Genomic DNA, 18,908 nt, shown 5'->3' with positions numbered 1-18,908 from the left:
TAACCTAAGGTGGGTTTTTTTGTGCTCTGTGGTAAGAGAAGGCTGCCCCCAATTTGTAACTATGCCATGAGTCCTAGAGGGACCCTGTGAGCCCACCCACATTACATCTGGCACATGCACGAAGTAAGCAGGGTGTCTGACCATCCTTAAATATGCAGTTTAATTATTGCATCAATGGTTGCTACTCTTTTGTATTTTTTTTTTTTTTTTTTTTTTTGCGGTACATGGGCCTCTCACTGTTGTGGCCTCTCCCATTGCGGAGCACAGGCTCCAGACGCGCAGGCTCAGCGGCCATGGCTCACGGGCCCAGCCGCTCCGCGGCACGTGGGATCTTCCCGGACCGGGGCACAAACCCGTGTCCCCTGCATCGGCAGGCGGACTCCCAACCACCGCGCCACCAGGGAAGCCCTCTTTTGTATTTTTGCACAAGTTTTTCAAATGGTCTTTTTCTTCTTGAAAATGATCTTATTTTCGAGCAAGGAAATCTCTTGAAACCAAACTATCTGGAAAAAGTTACCATCTGGCATTATCTGATATATTATAGAATCTAGAGATCTGTGATTTTAATCTGTATATAAATATAAAACTTTATCAAATATGGTTTACATAGATCTGTCTGTCTAGTAGGCACTAGCCATATATGTCTATTTAACTTAAAATTTACAAAATTAAATGAAATTTAAAATTTTGTTCCTTACTCATTCCAGCCACATCTTGAGGGCTCAGTAGCCACCTGTGGCTAACAGCTATTATATCAGACAGTGCAAATCTAGAACACTCCCTTCACTGTAGAAAGTTCTACTGGACAGCACTAATAGAGATAGTAATATAAATATCCAATTATAACTTAGTTTCCAATTGATATCTGGCAGTAATTGTAGTATATGTCCCTTACTTTTCATTAAATCAACATTTAGATGTAAAAATGATGACAGCTGTTTTTTCTATTTTTGATTCCTTTAAAAAATCAATAAATTATTTTAATGCTCATGCTAAACTACTACAATCTACTATTTATATTATCCTATCACTTGTATTTTTAACATTTATCTTAAAGAAAATACCCTGGGAGCTGTCAGAGTCAACAATCTACAATGGAGTTCTCAAATCCAGAGGCTTGGTGTTAGAATTTTTGTACCAGAGGCTCATCGAGATGAGCTTTCCAGAAGATGAGAACCATTTAACTAAATTGTACAATTTTGAACAGTTTTTCATAGTCCAATATTGAGGGAAGAATGGTTCTGTAAAGCATTTGAGGATGGGGTGGGTCATTGAGATAGTCCTTAAAGTAGTTTCATTTTGTTGTTTTTAGTTTATAAAAATAATATACGTACACAGTAGAATTTGGAAAATGCAAAAAAAAAAAAAAAAAAGAAAAGTGTTCCACCACCCAGAACCAATCTCTCTTAATATTTTGGTGTATTTCCTTTTGTGACTCAGATAATTGTAATATAAAATCATGATCCTGTTACACTCACTAAAACCAGAAATCTGGAAGAAGGCATTTCCATTTGACAGCTAAAGCAGAGAGTGGCTTTGACACAGGTGATAGATCCAGTGGATTTTTCTCCCCCTTGGAAACAGCAGTCGTGTAATAGGAGAGAATTCTGATGACTTTAACAAGGTCGACTGTTCCCCACTTTACCTGCTTCTTTCCTGTTGTGCCTCCAGACTGAAATCATTCTGCAGACACATCAGGACCTTGGGTGAAGCCGTTTTATTCCTGTGTCTACTCTGATCCATGCAGACTCTAGCCTTTGGAGCCCCAGTGGTGTTCCTCAGGGACTGAATAACCAAGCAGTGATGAATTGTGCCCTTTCCAACGGGGCCAGAGGCACGTTGAAGTCTTGTATCTGTGCTGTTAGTGCTTTTTCCATTTCAAGAGCCTTGCCGTCATTAATCTTTTAACCTCTGAAACTCCCTGGTGAGGCCATTTCTGCACAACTAACCATACAGATCAGAGAAATGTGATACTCAACTGCACGAGTTTTGTAGATAAAAAACAGAATTTTAGTGACTAACAATGAGCTTGCTTTTATTCTGTCCTAGCCAACTATGAGTGTTTACCTACTTTAGAGGAAGAAAAGGAACCAAACCACAGCAACCCAAGGTACTTCTAATTTCTACCACAGATTATATATGGTTGGGGGGAGGAGATTGGAGACCACAGTTGAGGACTTTTGCTCACCTTCTCTGTGCCTATAAATTTCTTTTTAAGATTTCTTTATTATTCATTTATTTATTTTATTATTTTTGGCCGCATCGGGTCTTAGTTGCTGGCACGTGGGCTCTTTGTTGTGGTACGCGGGCTTCTCTCTAGTTGTGGTGTGCGGGTTTTCTCTTCTGTAGTTCAGGGCGCCAGCTCAGTAGTTGTGGCGTGCGGGCTTAGCTACCCCGCGACATGTGGGATCTTAGTTCCCTGACCAGGGATGGAACCCATGTCCCCTGCATTGGAAGGTGGATTCTTTACCACTGGGCCACCAGGAAAGTCCCTGTGCCTATAAATTTTATGTGACAGTTTTCATGGGTGTATGGAGAAACGAAAGTGTGAGTTGTGGAAAATAGAAAGGTACAAATTAAATATCCTAGTGACTCTTTATCTTTAGAAATAAATTAGTAGTGACATTTTTTTGCCCTTCTAAAGAGACACTGTTGAGTCGGCTTCTGTTTTAGTCCTAAAACTTTCTGATTATGACAAACTGTAGGTTTGTTGACCTTGGATGAGTAGATGTTTGGTAAGGAAAACAGATGGAGGTGACAATCTCAAAGGGGTAACTGTAAACAAGAGTGAGTAAAATGAACATAACAAAACAAAAGAAAACCCCGCCTGAATTGGATTGTTATATGAGAGAAATTAAATGAGAATTTTTAAAAAACCCATACTCCATTCTACCACTAGGTGGCTCTGCTTAATAGAAAATTTTAGCGCACTGGGGCCTGTGCGTCCTTTAGCCTTCCACAGTCTTGTTTAAATTATATTATCTTTTGTGAGGATAGAAATTACCGTGTCTGGGTGTTTTTGATCAGAGAATCCTTTGGTCAGGACCTGGGACATGCTCGCAGGAAATAGGATTGATGATTCAGTAAGTCAGGGACTTGCTCCACAGAGCACTGCTGTGATTTGGGGGGCACAGAATTGCTGATGGGGTGACTCCGAGATGACCGACGAGTAGGGAACTTGACTGAGCCTGTAACTGAGATATTACACTTCTGTCGGAATAAACAGAAGACATTTTCAAAGCAGGATAAAGACCACCCACCGTCTCTCTTTCCAAGTTAACCAGAGGCCCTGTCACCTTAAATGTTTCCAGAGCGCAGTCACTTGTCACAAGCAGTTCCTGAAGCCAGAGCGATGCGAGGAAAGACTGATTATTAGACAGTGATTGGGGCAGTCAGCTGTTTGTCTTCCAGACCCTTGTTCTGCTTCCTCCCCTAAGCCTTACCTGAGAAGTCGTGCCACCATAATCTTACTGAGGTGAGCCTCCGCTCTGATGCAGGATATGCACCTTATTGTTGATGTCAGTCATTGTTACCTCTGCGGGTACTTGCATGTTAGAATTCACCACTGGTTCAGAAAAGAGTCTATCCTATTTAAAGGAGCTATCAGGCATTAACAAGAAGATGAAAGAAAAAAAAGAATGCTCGTGGGAGTATCACAGAGGACATTACGAAGGAATTATTTCCTTTGCATTTTTACCTAAAAATGAACATCTGTGTGTGTCCAGTTTAGGGCTCAGATCACCCCCCAAAACCTTATAAATATCTTATTACTGCATCTCTGATGTGCACCCTCAAAAGATGTGAGATGTCATTGGTGTTTATATACCTGCTCTTGTTCCTTGAAATTATTGGCAACATAGAAGAAGCTTAACGTTAGAGAATTGTATGGTGCTAAAAGCGTCTTAGAAATCATGTTTTTGAAATACCGAGAGGCTGGTCTCTGAAGTAAGCTCTACCACATTTCCGCTTCTAAGGCAAAAAGCCTTAACCTGTTCGGAGAGCTGCTTCATGCTAAATTATTGATTTTAAAGGGAATGTCTACATTCCTCTGTTGGTCTGGTTTTAATTCACAGGACAACTGTCAAGCTGTCACCTCATTCCCTCTTGATGAAGCCAGGACCAGGGTTATAGAACCAAGAGTGGCAAGTCCCCAGTCTTTGGTGCTGATGACACTGTCTGATTACTTCAAAGGGTATCATGATATTGCAGAGCAAATTTAATTTTTATTCACTAAAAACTCAGAAAAGTACAAAGCACTTAGAACAAATCCTGGTACAAAATTAACTCTCAATAAGTATCAGTTATTTTTAATTATTATAAAAAGTTAGAATTGATATACATAAACTTATTGCCTTTTGGGTGAATGAGCCTGTGTCCTAAGGTCCAGGCACATCTAGTATGTGGAGCATTCTTTTTGCTCCTGGTTTCCCTGGGGACTTCTTTTTGGCGCTTACCAATCCTGAGAAATTATGAATTTGTTTCATCCCCTAGTAATGATCTGGAGCCTTTAGGTTCCCCATCCATTACCAGCGCAGGTAATATGCTGGTGATTTCAGAATAGTCCTCTCAGCCGTCCGGAATTTTTGAAAGGGTATGTAGTTTGGATTATCTTGTAGTTTGGATAATCTTTTCTGTCGTGATTTTATTTACATTTCTTTCTCTTATTGTCTTAATTACATTGATAATTGATGAAACATTTACTTTGAACCTTGAATCCAGGACAGATAGAAGATTTTTTTTCTGAAAGCTTGTGAATCATTAGAGATACAGGTGGTGAGTGCAATGGTCACTGGGCTTAGAATCAGAAGACTGGTTTCAAGACCCGACTTGGATGATCATTTATTCTTTGTACTAAGACAAGTCACTTTAACTCTGTAAGCTTCAGTTTCCTCATCTTGTAAAATGGATATAATGCCACCTGTCCTTCTAGTTTCACAGGATCCCAAGAGAGAAAAAAACTTTGTAAGTTTTAAAGCACCACACAAATGAAATGAATTCTTTTATGCTCTGGCAATAATTCTCCCCATCCTCTCCAACTGACTTTTTTTTTTTTTAAAGATTTTCTATTTTAGAGCAGTTTTAGATTCACAGCAAAATCGAGCAGAAAGTACATAGAAGTCCCCCATACCCCTGGCTCCCACATGCACAACCCTCCCCGCTGTTGACACCCCCCACCAGAGCGGGACCTTCGTTACAATCGGTTAACCTATTTTGACACATCATTACGTCCAAAGTTCCCCAGTGGTTTTGACCTCTGTGAATCATCCTTCCTCTACTGTCTAAGCAGTATACGGGTGACTCTAATGCTTCAGAAAGTATATAACAGTCACTGCAGATTGAACATAGTGGAAAACACACTTCCCCATCCTGCTTGGACTAGCAGGAGGATGGGGAACTAAGACTCCTGGAATCCATTTACTTCTTGATGTTAGAAAGACACTGTGACATTGAGCCTCTGTTATCCATAAAGTCCACTCTGATCCTGGGAAAAACGAGGTGATCCGGTCACCATCCTACACTTAATGCACTACACTGTGTGCAGACTTCAACCCTTCACCTTCTCTTGTTCAGGTCCATAATCTCAGGTCTTTCCGGACTTTTCCCACACATCCCATTAGCCAGCAGTTCCTCATTACTTTGCCTTGTCCTCACTGAGTGGACATTTTCCTTGAGCTGTGGAATCTGAAATTTAGCACAGGATTTTAATAAGGGCCAGGGATGTGCAAAGTACCATGGGAAGTTTAAAGTATGGTTTTCATGTTTTCAAAAAAATCAGTGGGAAAAGACAGCAAAGGAATGGTGGGGGAAGGGGAATTCTATATCCTTATTTCCCACCTTAGCATTTTTCCCTATAATTCGTACATGTTATGTGCCAGGCAACGTATGGGGTACCGGGAACAGTGTCAGTGGAACAGTGTCCAAGGGGTGGTCAGGGTGGAGCTGAGGTCTGCCCTAGAGTTGAAGAGAATTTCATCACCGACATTGTTCAGCCTTGCCAGCGTGTGTTGATAACAAAAAACAGATCCATTTTGTTGGTTTTATTATTGTTTAAATTGTCTTGAAAGAATTCACTCCCTTATTGTCTACCCCCATCCTTACAATACCTTCTCTAATGCCACTCGACAGTGGCAAAAACAAGATGGAATTCCTTTCATCTTGGTGCTTACAGTCTGGGCAGTCTCTTCCTTCTTCCTGAGGCCTTTATAACTAGACAATTTCCTGAAAGCGTGGTGTTTCTGCCTCTGCAAGCTTAGGTGAATAACCACAGAAAAGGAATTGCAAATATTAGCCAAGCGCACGTCTTCTTTCCCTTTATGCCTGTTGGCCACAGTGATGATTTTATGTTGAGTAACAGCATTGGGAAAGATTGGGGGAGAATTAGATTTCATCCAAGTCAATTTATAAATTTGAAAGTACAGTAATAACAACAATAATAAGACACTTATTCTAGATACCAGATACCTAGCTACTACTACCTAGGAAATTAACCAAGTCAAAGAAGGTAAGTAACAGTATACCTGTTCTGCTTTTGTAATAATTCCATTGTTCATTTTTTTTTTTAAGAATCTCGGGTGTGAGACTCAGACACCAATGTATTTTTATTAATTTATTTATTTTTGCTGTGTTGGGTTTTCGTTTCTGTGCGAGGGCTTTCTCTGGTTGTGACAAGCAGGGGCCACTCTTCATCGCGGTGCGCGGGCCTCTCACTATCGCGGCATCTCTTGTTGCGGAGCTCAGGCTCCAGACGCGCAGGCTCAGTAATTGTGGCTCACGGGCCTAATTGCTCCGCGGCATGTGGGATCCTCCCAGACCAGGCCTCGAACCCATGTCCCCTGCATCAGCAGGCAGATTCTCAACCACTGCGCCACCAGGGAAGCCCTCCATTGTTCATTTTATGATTCATGTCTGAGCTCAATAATATTATAAAAATGTATCACTTTAGTATTTTTCAGGAAAATGCAGGTTAACTTAATAGAGAATTTTTTGAATTTCTCCCTGTTTCTTCCCTTCTCTTTGTGTTTTTTTGGAGAAAGTATGATCGTCAGTGTAATTTTTCAAATATACTTATTGAGTGCCTAATATGTGCCTGGCATTGTCCACATCATGCCAAGACAACCAGCTAAAAATGAAGCAATCCATCTGAGTAAACCTGGAAATCAGAGAGGTTAAGTGATTTGTCCAAGTTTGCACAGCAAGTTTTTGATGAAGCTCAATCTAGAGAAGAGTTTAAAATTGGATTTTCATTTTCTTTGACTAATTAGTTAAAATAAAAGAGATATTCCATAAATGAAAAGACAAATTAGAAACTTTTAAAAAGAACCCTTAGTAGCAAGAAAGCCATCCACCATGAGGCCAACTATGAAAGTCTTCGGTGGCTGATGCAGTGCAGACATTGACAAGACTGAACCATGAATTGCAAGAAAACAGCAGTTTTGTGTGAACCGTTCTGGCCTCTCCACTCCAGTAAATCTCTGTGGCCGCTTCCAATTACTTTATGAGTTTCCTTCCTCTTTTTCTCTCCAGTCCCTCTAGTCATTTAAAAGTCAACAAGTATTAAATATTAAGTATATTAAGTGCCAACTGATTTCCCTCAAATCCGAGCTAAGTATCATGAGGGATACAAAGTCAGTTTATAATCCTGCAGGATGCTAACCTCAAATGACATGGTTAACATGTAGGGGTGTGTGTATATGTGTGTGTCTATGCCTGTCTGTGGTGGGTGAGAGAAGATGCACTAAATTCAATACACCACAGCCTCGTTTGAATACTAGCCCAGATTGTGTCTACACCGTGGGCATGATCTATGTGTCTTGGACCAATTCTGGGCCTGGCTCTGATGGCAGCCAGATTCTCGTCTCTATAATTCCACCTGGGCAGGCCTCTTACGGGAAGGAGAAGGGACGTTCTACTGATGACGCGGAAGAGAGCATGATCTAACTGTTCCGTGACTTTGTGCTAAACTGAACTTTGCACTCCTCCCCAAACCAAGTTAGAGAGCATCATCATTAGAGAAAGGTTTAGCATAGGTTTATTACATCTTGGGAGGCAGGCAACATTAGCTGTGGTCAGAAAGAGGGATTGTTACAAGGTAAACTGGTCAGAAGGACAAAGATGGCTTATCTGATCCTGACTGCAACCAAGGGGCAGTTATGAAACCAGGTGTTACAATTGCACCTCCTCATTTAACTGGTGGCGTTCCACTTAAATGCTTTCTTAAAAATCATCAGATGATGCTTTTTAATCAATTCAATTGGTTTTTTACAGTTTGGAGGCTTGTTACTATACAGCTTTTTGGAAAGCTACCCCACATTCTTAAAATATCTACACATAACCCTCTGAGAAAAATCACTCACTCATGCTGCTGTCACAGATAAGTGACCAAAGCCGTATGAATTAACATCAAGGCAAACAACAGAGGTTTGAAGCGGGATCACTGATTTTATTTGTTGCAATTCTGTGGCAGTTTGCCAAGATATTTTTACCAGGGAATTCTAGCATTTGCCAGAGCTGGAAACATCAGGGCTGATTCGATCACTTCACAGAGATGATAAATCGCCACAAAGATAGCAGGGAACACATCTAACTCAATAAAGGAACGAGCGTGAGGGAGAATAATGCCTCCAGGCTCGGGCATGGGTGGGGAGCCAGGTCCCGGGTTGCTGACTTACTAACAGGCACGTTGGCCATCACACCACCGGTGAAAATCGCGTGTGAGAGTTGCGACACTAGGAATGACCTGCTGACCCACTGCTGAAGCAACTCGTACCCACACTGGGACTGTCTCTGGTGTGGCGGGCCTAGCACGTTGTCAGTGGCCAGATCTATAAGCACATAAGTTCCACACGTATCATGCATGAGGTCCTGTGCTCTTTGATGCTTTAAATGAATGGGTTCTGGTTGGTGGGCAGTGTCACACTCTAAGCCTTCATAATGTTTGTAGAGTGTTCTAAACAAACCGCATTGAGGTTACACTGTCCTCAGAAACTGAAAGTTTGTTTTGGAAGATGGTTTCTTAAAGGCTGTGGATATTTGAAGCAATGTTCAAGCTTGTGTTTAACTGAACATTTACTAGCATAGAATCTAGCAAAATCAGAATGCCCGTTCATGTGTCTGGAGGTCGGGCCCGTGGCATAGAGCTTCGCCTACATTTTCTCATTGATTTTTTTCCAACAGCCTTCTAAGGCACATGGCATTATTATGCATGTTTTGCAGATGAGATGGGCTAAGAAATGTGAACTTGCTCAAGGTCACACAGCGAGAAAGTGGCTGAGCCCTGACTTAAGCTCTGCCCACCTGACCCTGGGCTCAAAAAGCCACCATGAGCACACGCCAGCATTTGGCTCAACCATAGAAGCAGCCCAAGAAGAGAAATACCTAGGCAAAAACTTAATCAAAAAATGTATGGATAATATAAAAAGAAATTGTTCCAATTTTTATGGAGGGACATCAAATATATAAACAAATGGAGAGAGACGTACTGTTTCTGAATGAAAGACTCAACAGTGTGAAAATTATCCTTTTAAATTCAACTTAGTCTTTTAAAGATCCCAATGAGCATTTCATCTGGGAGAATAATTGTGCGCAGATAGGGTAATTCTAAAAGAAGGAAAAAGAACAATTGTGTGTGGGGAGGTGGATTTGCAGGGAACATGCTCCAATAATTAAAACTGTGTATACCCAGAACCAAATAAGTATTACTGGCATAGAATAGTATATTCAAAACAGCCTCAAGTATATGTAAACATTTAATATATTATAAAAGTAGCAATTCATAGCAAGTGGATTATTCAGTAAATAGTCTTAAAACAACTGACTAACATTGGGAGGGAAAATTTAGAACTCGACCTCACACTTTAGATTAAAATAGACTCCGGATAAGTTTATATGTGAAAAAGAAAGAAAGAAAATCCAGAAAAATTAAAGATAAATATTATAACTGTAAGGTGAGGTCTGGTTGAAAACATGACACACAGTCAGAAACCATATCAGAAAAGGATAGATTTAACTACATTAAAAACTCAAATTTTTTATACTTCCAAAAACACAATATAAAATTAGGAGGAAAATGACAAATTGGGGGAAAGTATATGCAATATGTATGATGAACAAGGAATTATTATTAATACATAAATCAATAAAAAGATAATGTCCCATATGGGCAAAGAATATTAATAAGCAGTTTGGCAAAAGAAGAAATTAAAATTACCAACAGAGCTCTGAAAAAAACTTTAGTCTTCCTAGTAACAAAAAAAAGTAACCCAAGAATATGTTAAGGTAAATATTAGATTATTTTCACCTATTGAATTTACAAAAGCTAAAAATAATAATATCCAGTATTAGAATGTTGGGGAAAGGATATTTCCCTAAAGGAAAGTGTCAAGAGAAGGTAAATTTCTAGGGAAGGGGGGTAATTGGATAATGGGCTGGTCAAGCTTTAAAATTGCATACATTTTAACCTAGCAATTCCTCTTCTAGATATTTATGCAAAGGTAACAACTGGAAGCATGCAAAAATGTAGCAATTTTTATAATAAATAAAAATTATAAATTGGAAATAGCTTAAATGTTTAACAATAAGGAGATGCCTAAAAATAATGTTCTTGGTGAGACAATGTGAGACAATGGTGTGCTCTATAGCCAATTAAAAAGATATGGTGTATTTATTAGCCAGAAAAGACGTCTATATATGAATGAGAGTGAGAAAAGCAGATTACAGAACAATATGCATAACATAATTCCATTTTTGTACAAAAAGAATATATATCATTATCACAGAAAAAAGTTTGGAAGAATACCAAAATGTTAACTGTAGTGAGGTTGTTAGTATTTTTATTTGGCTTATTTGTATTTTGTATTTTTTCAACAATGAATATGGACTGGTCTTATAATAATTAACTTTAAAAATCATGTCTATTTTAACTGCTGGACACAGATTAACGTTGTGGACAAACGAGGAATTGTGCCCATTGCTGTACAGCCTTGTATTTTGGTCTGCTTAGAGTAGCTGAAATGTCAAGATAAAGCCACAGAAGGAAAACATGCACTTCAGGGACTTATGCTCCATAGAGATGAACTCCTGGATCTCAGAAATATTATCTTGCTACCACCCAATTTCCAAGAAAGGAAGCCTCCTTGCCCAGTTTAAGAGCTGTTCAGTGTGACTTATGAAACAGGTTGTTACGTTCGTTCTTCAGATAAAGAATGTCTTCATTTGCAGTCAGGTTTCCATTAAATAAGTTTTCCTATACAAGTTGTCCTTTTGTCCATGTCTGCTTTCCCCTTTCTTTCCCATTGGTCAGCCTTCCTGGTCACAGCTTCTTCCCCCTGTCTTCACAACACAGACACAGACACACAAACACATACACAATGTCTCTCCTCCTCTTTCTTGGCTAGATCTAGCTAGCTAGCTAGCTAGCTCTCTATCATCTAGCTAGCTAGCTAGCTCTCTATCATCTAGCTAGCTGGCTGGCTCTCTATCATCTAGCTAGTTAGCTAGCTAGCTGGCTCTCTATCATCTAGCTAGCTAGCTAGCTCTCTATCATCTAGCTAGCTAGCTCTCTATCATCTAGCTAGCTAGCTCTCTATCATCTAGCTAGCTAGCTCTCTATCATCTAGCTAGCTGGATCTCTATCATCTAGCTAGCTGGCTCTCTATCATCTAGCTATCTAGCTAGCTCTTTATCATCTAGCTATCTAGCTAGCTCTTTATCATCTAGCTAGCTAGCTGGCTCTCTATCATCTATCAAGTTGTTTCAGAGACCTTTTGGAAACACCTGGTGTGTCACTGAGCAGGCGAGAACTGAAGTAGGAGTCAGAAAAACATGGTCTATTGCAGCCTCTACGAGCCTCTGAGCTAAGGAGACACCAGGTCCTGTTGATCGTCATTCAGGCACTTCCTTGGAAACACAGGTCACTTCGAGTGGAGACATGCTAGAATTTGGGTGAAAGGACACAAAATTTTTACAAAGTGGGTGGAGGTGCGGGAGGTCAAGTAGTCTGCTTTCCACGAGACTTGGGTGGAGACATGGTCTCACTGGGAAAGAGCTATAGAGCCAGACCCGTGGCTGAGAGAGCCAAGTGAGAAACAAAAGCAGAAATTAGCCCGCTAGCATGGTTATGTCCACACACCATGTCCATAATTTATGTCTACTCACACCTGAAGATGCCTGATGATTGAATTCTAAATGACACTGAGAAGGCACTTCCAGATCCTCTGTGCCTGGGAAGAAAAATGGGCTTTTGAAAATACGCCAGGACTACAGACCCTTGAGAGAAAATAACATATCGAAATTTTTTTTTTAAGGAAAAAGAAAAGGCGGTTTGTCATCTATCCATAGAGAATGGGACCCGATTTCTTTAAAGGGGGAACCCCGGCTCCATCTGGTTCTCTCCACATCAGCCCTGGGGAAGATATTACAACTAGAGCTAGGGATTACTTCTTGGCTTTCCTAGATTTCCTCCTCAGGGTTCAGATATAAAATCCAAACTGAACTGACCTTTGTTTCAGAAATTGTAATCTGGACACCGTCGGCTCCCTGACTGCTATGTTATCCTGAGTCACCTCCATAGCCGAGTGACCAGCTCTCAGTAGCTTCTTGGAAATATACTATTGTTCTGTTTTTTGCAGTGACAATGAATCCTGAAACTGAATGGTGCTAATGTTTTCCAAGAGAAGGCAGCCCCGGAGGGAGCCTGCTGGGCCTGCCAGCAGAGGATGAAGAGGATCCGAATTTAATTAATTTCAAATCAATGTAAACACAAGAACCTTTTGCTGTTGCTTCCAGCGCCCACTCTTCCAACGCCCAGTGCATCACCTGTACTTGGAAGAATGCTCGATTGAGAAGTGCTGGGCAAAGGCGTGGCTGCCATCCATCGCTGAGGGTGGAGGAACCATAAGATGCAGTCAGCGCTTATCAGTGGGTGTTTCCTCCGCCCAGCCAACCTCTAGATGACTGTACCATCACCCTGGCCACGCTCTCAAGCCCTTGTTACCTTTCTGCTTCATTCCTCAGGGTACAAATCAGGAAGCTGTCTATGGTTTCCTTCTGGGTCAACTTGCGACCTAGCTAGCTTTGGATAATTTCCTCTCATGAGTTAAGTTCTCTGATAGGTCAATTACATTCAGTGGGAACTTTGCTCAAGGTGAGTTATGTCATGGAATAGACAGCAAACAAAGCAAGTGTTTCAATGTGGACCCCATCCCAGGGGGTGGGTAAGCTCATTTCCACCTGCCATGAGACACAGTGTGAGAGCCCACAGTCCTGAAGGGATGCTGTTTGGGGACGTGTTGACCCTGAGTTAGCCAGGTGAGGGAGGAATGGAATTCTCAGTGAAAGAGCACCTGTTTTCCTTCTCAGAGAAAATCAGCTGCTTGTTCACATTTCCCCACGGCTCATCCCTGCCCTCACCACAACTCCCTCGCGTGTGATGTATGGATAGATGTGTTCAGCTGGGCCTCCTCTGCCACCTTCTGTGTCTCTGAGATCTTTAAGGTTGTTTGGAACAAACAGACCAGCAATAGGCTCTGTCTGTGCCCGAGGCAGGTACCCTTCGTCATACTCAGGATCTTTCCTGCCAGCCTGACCAGGGCTCGTGTCCTCAACGCAGCTCCCAGGAGGCCACCACCGGTCATCAGAGATGACATTCTACGTGATATTTGTTGACATCCTCCTGCTAGAAGCAATGGTGCAAAATGCAGAAGGGCCTAGTTATCACTCCCACTCACGTAAAATCAATCACCATTTAATCCTTAATTTTCCAATTCTGACCTTTAAAGCAATCTAGGAAATTAGGAGCCCTCAGCTCTTCCACGGCACCTAATGTTTTATTCCAGGAAAGAAACCAAGAATGAGAACTGTATCTTACTCCCCGCATATAAACGGAGGAGGGGTTGAGGTTCACCAAATATTTGCTGCTGTTATTTGGGGTCTTGTGTTTGAAAGGCTGCTTTAATGCATAACGAAAACAGTCCTTTTTTTCAGAATCCCTTTAACCAGCACTTGCCTTCTGAACTATGCCCACAAGTTTAAAGGCAGAATTCCAAGCCAGGGAGGTCTTTCCACCGCAGTGAAAGATAGAACTATCTGGCTGTGTTTAACCACTGCTCTTATGCCATCCCGGGGTTGCAAAGAGCTTTGGCAAAAGACAGTCTTCATGGTACAGAAGCACAACAGAGCTGTCTGTTGTATTCTCTTTAGCACATCCTGATATGGCATTTTTGTTTTCCTTGCCGTTTTGCATATTCATATTCAACTTGTGGTCCATAGTGACTCTCAAGATATTTATGCCAAAATCCCTACTTCCCAAATCATCGTTTCTGGCTGTTTTGTTACCTTGTTTCTCATCCACATTTTGACTCTGTAAAGAGTCTCTTCTTTCTCTAGGTAGCTAAGATTTTTGCTGAACTTTTAGGCCCGTAAGCGTCATCCAACCCTATCAAATAATGGACTTTAGCGGCTCAGAGAAGGATAGGAGGTCTTGGAGTCTCACTCTGATGAAGTGATAGTTTATGATATGGTACATATATTCTCATTCGGTATTTGAAATGACTTCAAATTCCAGAAGAAGCAAGCTTCAGCAGTATGTCATTGTGTTTATATCTGAAAAATGTACTAACCTCTATAGTTGCATCATGTGCGAAGCACTTTAAAAAAAGAGTTTACTCTGGCAAGATATATGACATTAGTATGAGTCAAAACAGCCAAAGTTCAGTGCTCTGTATCTTTTTATTACTGTCCAGTCAAGAGGCATCATAGATTATGATCATTCCAAGAATTGTATTTAAACCTAATCTTAATTTTTATGTTTCAGATTACTGTTCGTAAAAATCTTAATAATTTGCCCTAATTGGGTAGCCAATCAGAGAAAAATCTAACTTTAGGATATTTTCAAATGTGTAAATTTTATCGTATTTTTGTACATATTAAGTAAGCTAAGTTAGCAACATTGCCTTGTTGAACTCCTCAGGAAACTTGTTGTAATAAATATGTGAAAATCTCAGTCTTAACTCAGCGATGTGACTCCTCTCTCGGGAAGGTCATTGTCATCCAAACAGCGAACACATAGCATGGATCAATCTTGACATCCATGGGGTGACAGATGCTTCTGATCACCCTTGTAGCTCTAGCAATGTAAACGGGTGCTTTAAAAAATACTTTTGTCTATTCATTTGTTTTGGTTGTTTAAACTATCAGTTTTCACCATCTCTGTAAGAAGGCCCTTATGTTGAGTAAACATAAAGTGTACACATTAGTTTCAACTTCTGTCAGAATTAGTACATATTCTGAATATAGTAGAGCAATAAGACATGGCTCACACTGGGAAGACATGGCTGAAATTCTCACTGTGAGGAAAACATTGACATTTTCTACTGAATTAAATTTACACATGCTGCTTTTTCACACTCAGGATGAATTCTGGCCTGTCTATTTAATATCTACAATAGGTGGTCCAGAGTAGCTTCATTCATAGATTACATTTCTTTACTCTTACAATAACCAAAAGATCACCGTATATTAGTATGGTGTGGAAGTAGTCAAATTGGTTATTAATAATTGCTAAAACCAAACACCCAATTGCCTGAATTATTTATTTTTTTGAACAGCTCTTTCACCTTGCCTTGATACTGTCTTGTCTAGTAGCCAAATTTTATTTTCCTCTTAGTCCTTTTGTAGATATCTGGTGGGGTTTGTATTGTTTTTTGCCCTCTTACCTTTTCTAAATAATACGTCATGTTCATGAGACAGCAATCCATACAATTATATAAAATAAAACTTTTTAAATCACCTCTATGGATACTCTAAGCCCTTTCTAAAATGATATTTTAAGAAGTTAAATTCTTAAACCAAAGTACTTACAGTAACATAAGGACTTTAATGTCATTGCTGTACAAGATTAGAAATATATGTTGAACTGCTTAAGACAACCAAAGGTGGATGGAGTCCTGTGCCAACTGGTCTCCAGGTGCAGAAGGCTCAGTTAATCATCCTCCTTCATTGCCATCATATTATTATCATTGACCTTTGATAGGTTATAAATAAATAACTAGACTTTTACAAAAAGCCTATTCATCACATTTTTCACTTCTTTGGTCTGCATGGAAAGGAATAAGATAATGATCTCTAGATACTACAAACAGTAGGTGACATCTTTTCCAGTGTAAAGATCAGTTGACTGAACATTCAAGACGGCGGACGAGTAAGACATAGAGATCACCTTCCTCCCCACAGATACATCAGAAATACATCTACATGTGGAACGACTCCTACAGAACACCTACTGAACGCTGGAAGAACACCTCAGACTTCCCAAAAGGCAAGAAACTCCCCACATACCTGGGTAGAGCAAAAGAAAAAAGAGACAAAGACAAAGAATATGGATGGGCCCTGCACCAGTGGGAAGGAGCTGTGAAGGAGGAAAGGTTTCCACACACTACGAGCCCCTTCACGGGCGGAGACGGCGGGTGGCGGAGGGGGAAAGCTTCGGAGCCGTGGAGGAGAGCACAGCAACAGGGCTGCAGAGGGCAAAGCAGAGAGATTCCCACACAGAGGATCGGTGCCGACCGGCACTCACCAGCCTGGGAGGCTTGTCTGCTTACCTGCCGGGGAAGGCGGGGCTGGGAGCTGAGGCTTGGGCCTCGGAGGTCGGATCCCAGGGAGAGGACTGGGGTTGGCGGCGTGAACACAGCCTGCAGGGGATTAGTGCGCCGCGGCTAGCCGGGAGGGAGTCCGGGAAAGAGTCTGGACCCGCCGAAGAGGCAAGAGACCATTGTTTCCTAGTGCGCAAGGAGAGGGGATTCAGAGAACAGTCTAAAGGAGCTCCAGAGACGGGCGCGAGCCGTGGCTATCAGCGCGGACCCCAGAGACGGGCATGAGACGCTAAGGCTGCTGCTGCCGCCACCAAGAAGCCTGTGTGCGAGCACAGGTCACTCTCCACACCTCCCCTCCCTGGAGCCTGCGCAGCCCACCACTGCCAGGGTCCCGTGATCCAGGGACAACTTCCCCGGGAGAACACACAGCGCGCCTCAGGCTGGTGCATCGTCATGTTGGCCTCGGCTGCTGCAGGCTCGCCCCACATCCATACCCCCTCACTCGCCCCGGCCTGAGTGAGCCAGAGACCCCGAATCAGCTGCTCCTTTAACCCCATCCTGTCTGAGCGAAGAACAGACGCCCTCATGCGACCTACACGCAGGGGCGGGGCCAAGCCAAAGCTGAACCCCAGGAGCTGTGCAAACAAAGAAGAGAAAGGGAAATCTCTCCCAGCAGCCTCAGAAGTAGCAGATTAAATCTCCACAATCACCTTGATGTACCCTGCATCTGTGGAATACCTGAATAGACAAGGAATTATCCCAAAACTGAGGCAGTGGACTTTGGGAGCAACTGTAGACTTGGGGTTTGCTGTATGTGACTGACTGGTTTCTGGGTTTATGTTTATCTTAGTTTAATATTTAGAGTTTATTATCATTGGTAGATTTGTTTATTGATTTGGTTGCTCTCTTCTTTTTTTTTAATATATAGATATATATTTTTTAACTTTTTCTCTTTTTGTGAGTGTGTATATGTATGCTTCTTTGTGTGATTTTGTCTGTATAGATTTGCTTTTACCATTTGTCCTAGGGTTCTGTCTGTCCATTTATTTATTTTTTCGTATAGTTTTTAGTGCTTGTTATCATTGGTGGTGGATTTTTTTTTTTGTTCTGGTTGCTCTCTTCTTTTTCTTTCTTTTTTTAAAATTACTTTAAATTTTTTTTATTTTTAATAATTAAAAAAATTAATAAGTTTATTTCTTTTTATTTTATTTCTTTCTTTCTTTTTTTCTCCCTTTGCTTCTGAGCCGTGTGGCTGACAGGGTTTTGGTGCTCCGGCCGGGTGTCAGGCCTGTGCCTCTGAGATGGGAGAGCTGAGTACTGGACGTTGGTCCACAAGAGACCTCCCAGCTCCATGTAATATCAAATGGCAAAAGGTCTCCCAGAGATCTCCATCTCAACGTTAAGACCCAGCTCCACCCAACAACCAGGAAGCTAGAGTGCTGGACACCCTATGCCAAACAACTAGTGAGACAGGAACAAAACCATACCCATTATCAGAGAGGCTGCCTAAAAACATAATAAGTTCACAGACACCCCAAAACACACCACCAGACGCGGTCCTCCCCACCAGAAAGACAAGATCCAGCCTCATCCACCAGAACACAGGCACCAGACCCCTCAACCAGGAAGCCTGCACAACCCACTGAACCAACCTTAGCCACTGGGGGCAGACATCAAAAACAATGGGAACCTGCAGGCTGTGAAAAGGAGACCCCAAACACAGTAAGTTAAGCAAAATGAGAAGACAGATAAACACACAGCAGATGAAGAAGCAAGGTAAAACCCACCAGACCCAAAAATGAAGAGGAAATAGGCAGTGTACCTGAAAAAGGATTCAGAGTAATGATAGTAAAGATGATACAAAATCTTGGAAATAGAATGGAGATTATACAAGAAACATTTAACAAGGACCTAGAAGAACGAAAGAGTAAACAAGCAATCATGAACAGCACAATAAATGAAATTTAAAATTCTCTAGAAGGAATCAATAGCAGAATAACTGAGGCAGAAGAACGGATAAGTGACCTGGAAGATAAAATAGTGGAAATAAATACCACAGAGCAGAATAAAGAAAAAAGAATGAAAAGAATTGAGGACAGTCTTAGAGACTTCTGGGACAACATTAAATGCCCCAACATTCGAATTATAGGGGTGCCAGAAGAAGAAGAGAAAAAGAAAGGGACTGAGAAAATATTTGAAGAGATTATAGTTGAAAACTTTCCTAATATGGGGAAAGAAGTAGTCAAGTCCAGGAAGCACAGAGAGTCCCATAGAGGATAAATCCAAGGAGAAACATGCCAAGACACATACTAATCAAACCAT

The 18,908-nt window shown here is 41.3% G+C and overlaps 1 protein-coding gene across 6 annotated transcripts in view; it reads left to right on the top strand.

Annotated features, from left to right (window-relative positions):
- Positions 1-16,350, top strand: part of TMEM154 (transmembrane protein 154) — a 47,101-nt gene extending 30,751 nt beyond the window's left edge. The window contains exons 6-7 of one of the 6 annotated variants that reach the window (XM_060147793.1): positions 2,050-2,110; positions 16,156-16,274. In XM_060147793.1, the coding sequence (XP_060003776.1) occupies positions 2,050-2,110; positions 16,156-16,171 (77 nt within the window). In that variant the 3' untranslated portion in view covers positions 16,172-16,274. Of the gene's footprint in view, positions 1-2,049; positions 2,111-10,932; positions 11,458-12,626; positions 15,163-16,102 lie in introns of those variants that run through there. The other 5 variants (XM_060147791.1, XM_060147792.1, XM_060147790.1 and 2 more) reach the window with 5 other exon arrangements.
- Positions 16,351-18,908: the final 2,558 nt, after the last annotated feature.

Source organism: Lagenorhynchus albirostris, chromosome 4 (assembly GCF_949774975.1).
Source record: "Lagenorhynchus albirostris chromosome 4, mLagAlb1.1, whole genome shotgun sequence".
Classification (NCBI taxonomy): Eukaryota; Metazoa; Chordata; class Mammalia; order Artiodactyla; family Delphinidae; genus Lagenorhynchus; species Lagenorhynchus albirostris.
Note: the sequence above shows the minus strand (reverse complement) of the source record. Positions and strands in the feature narration are given on the sequence as shown.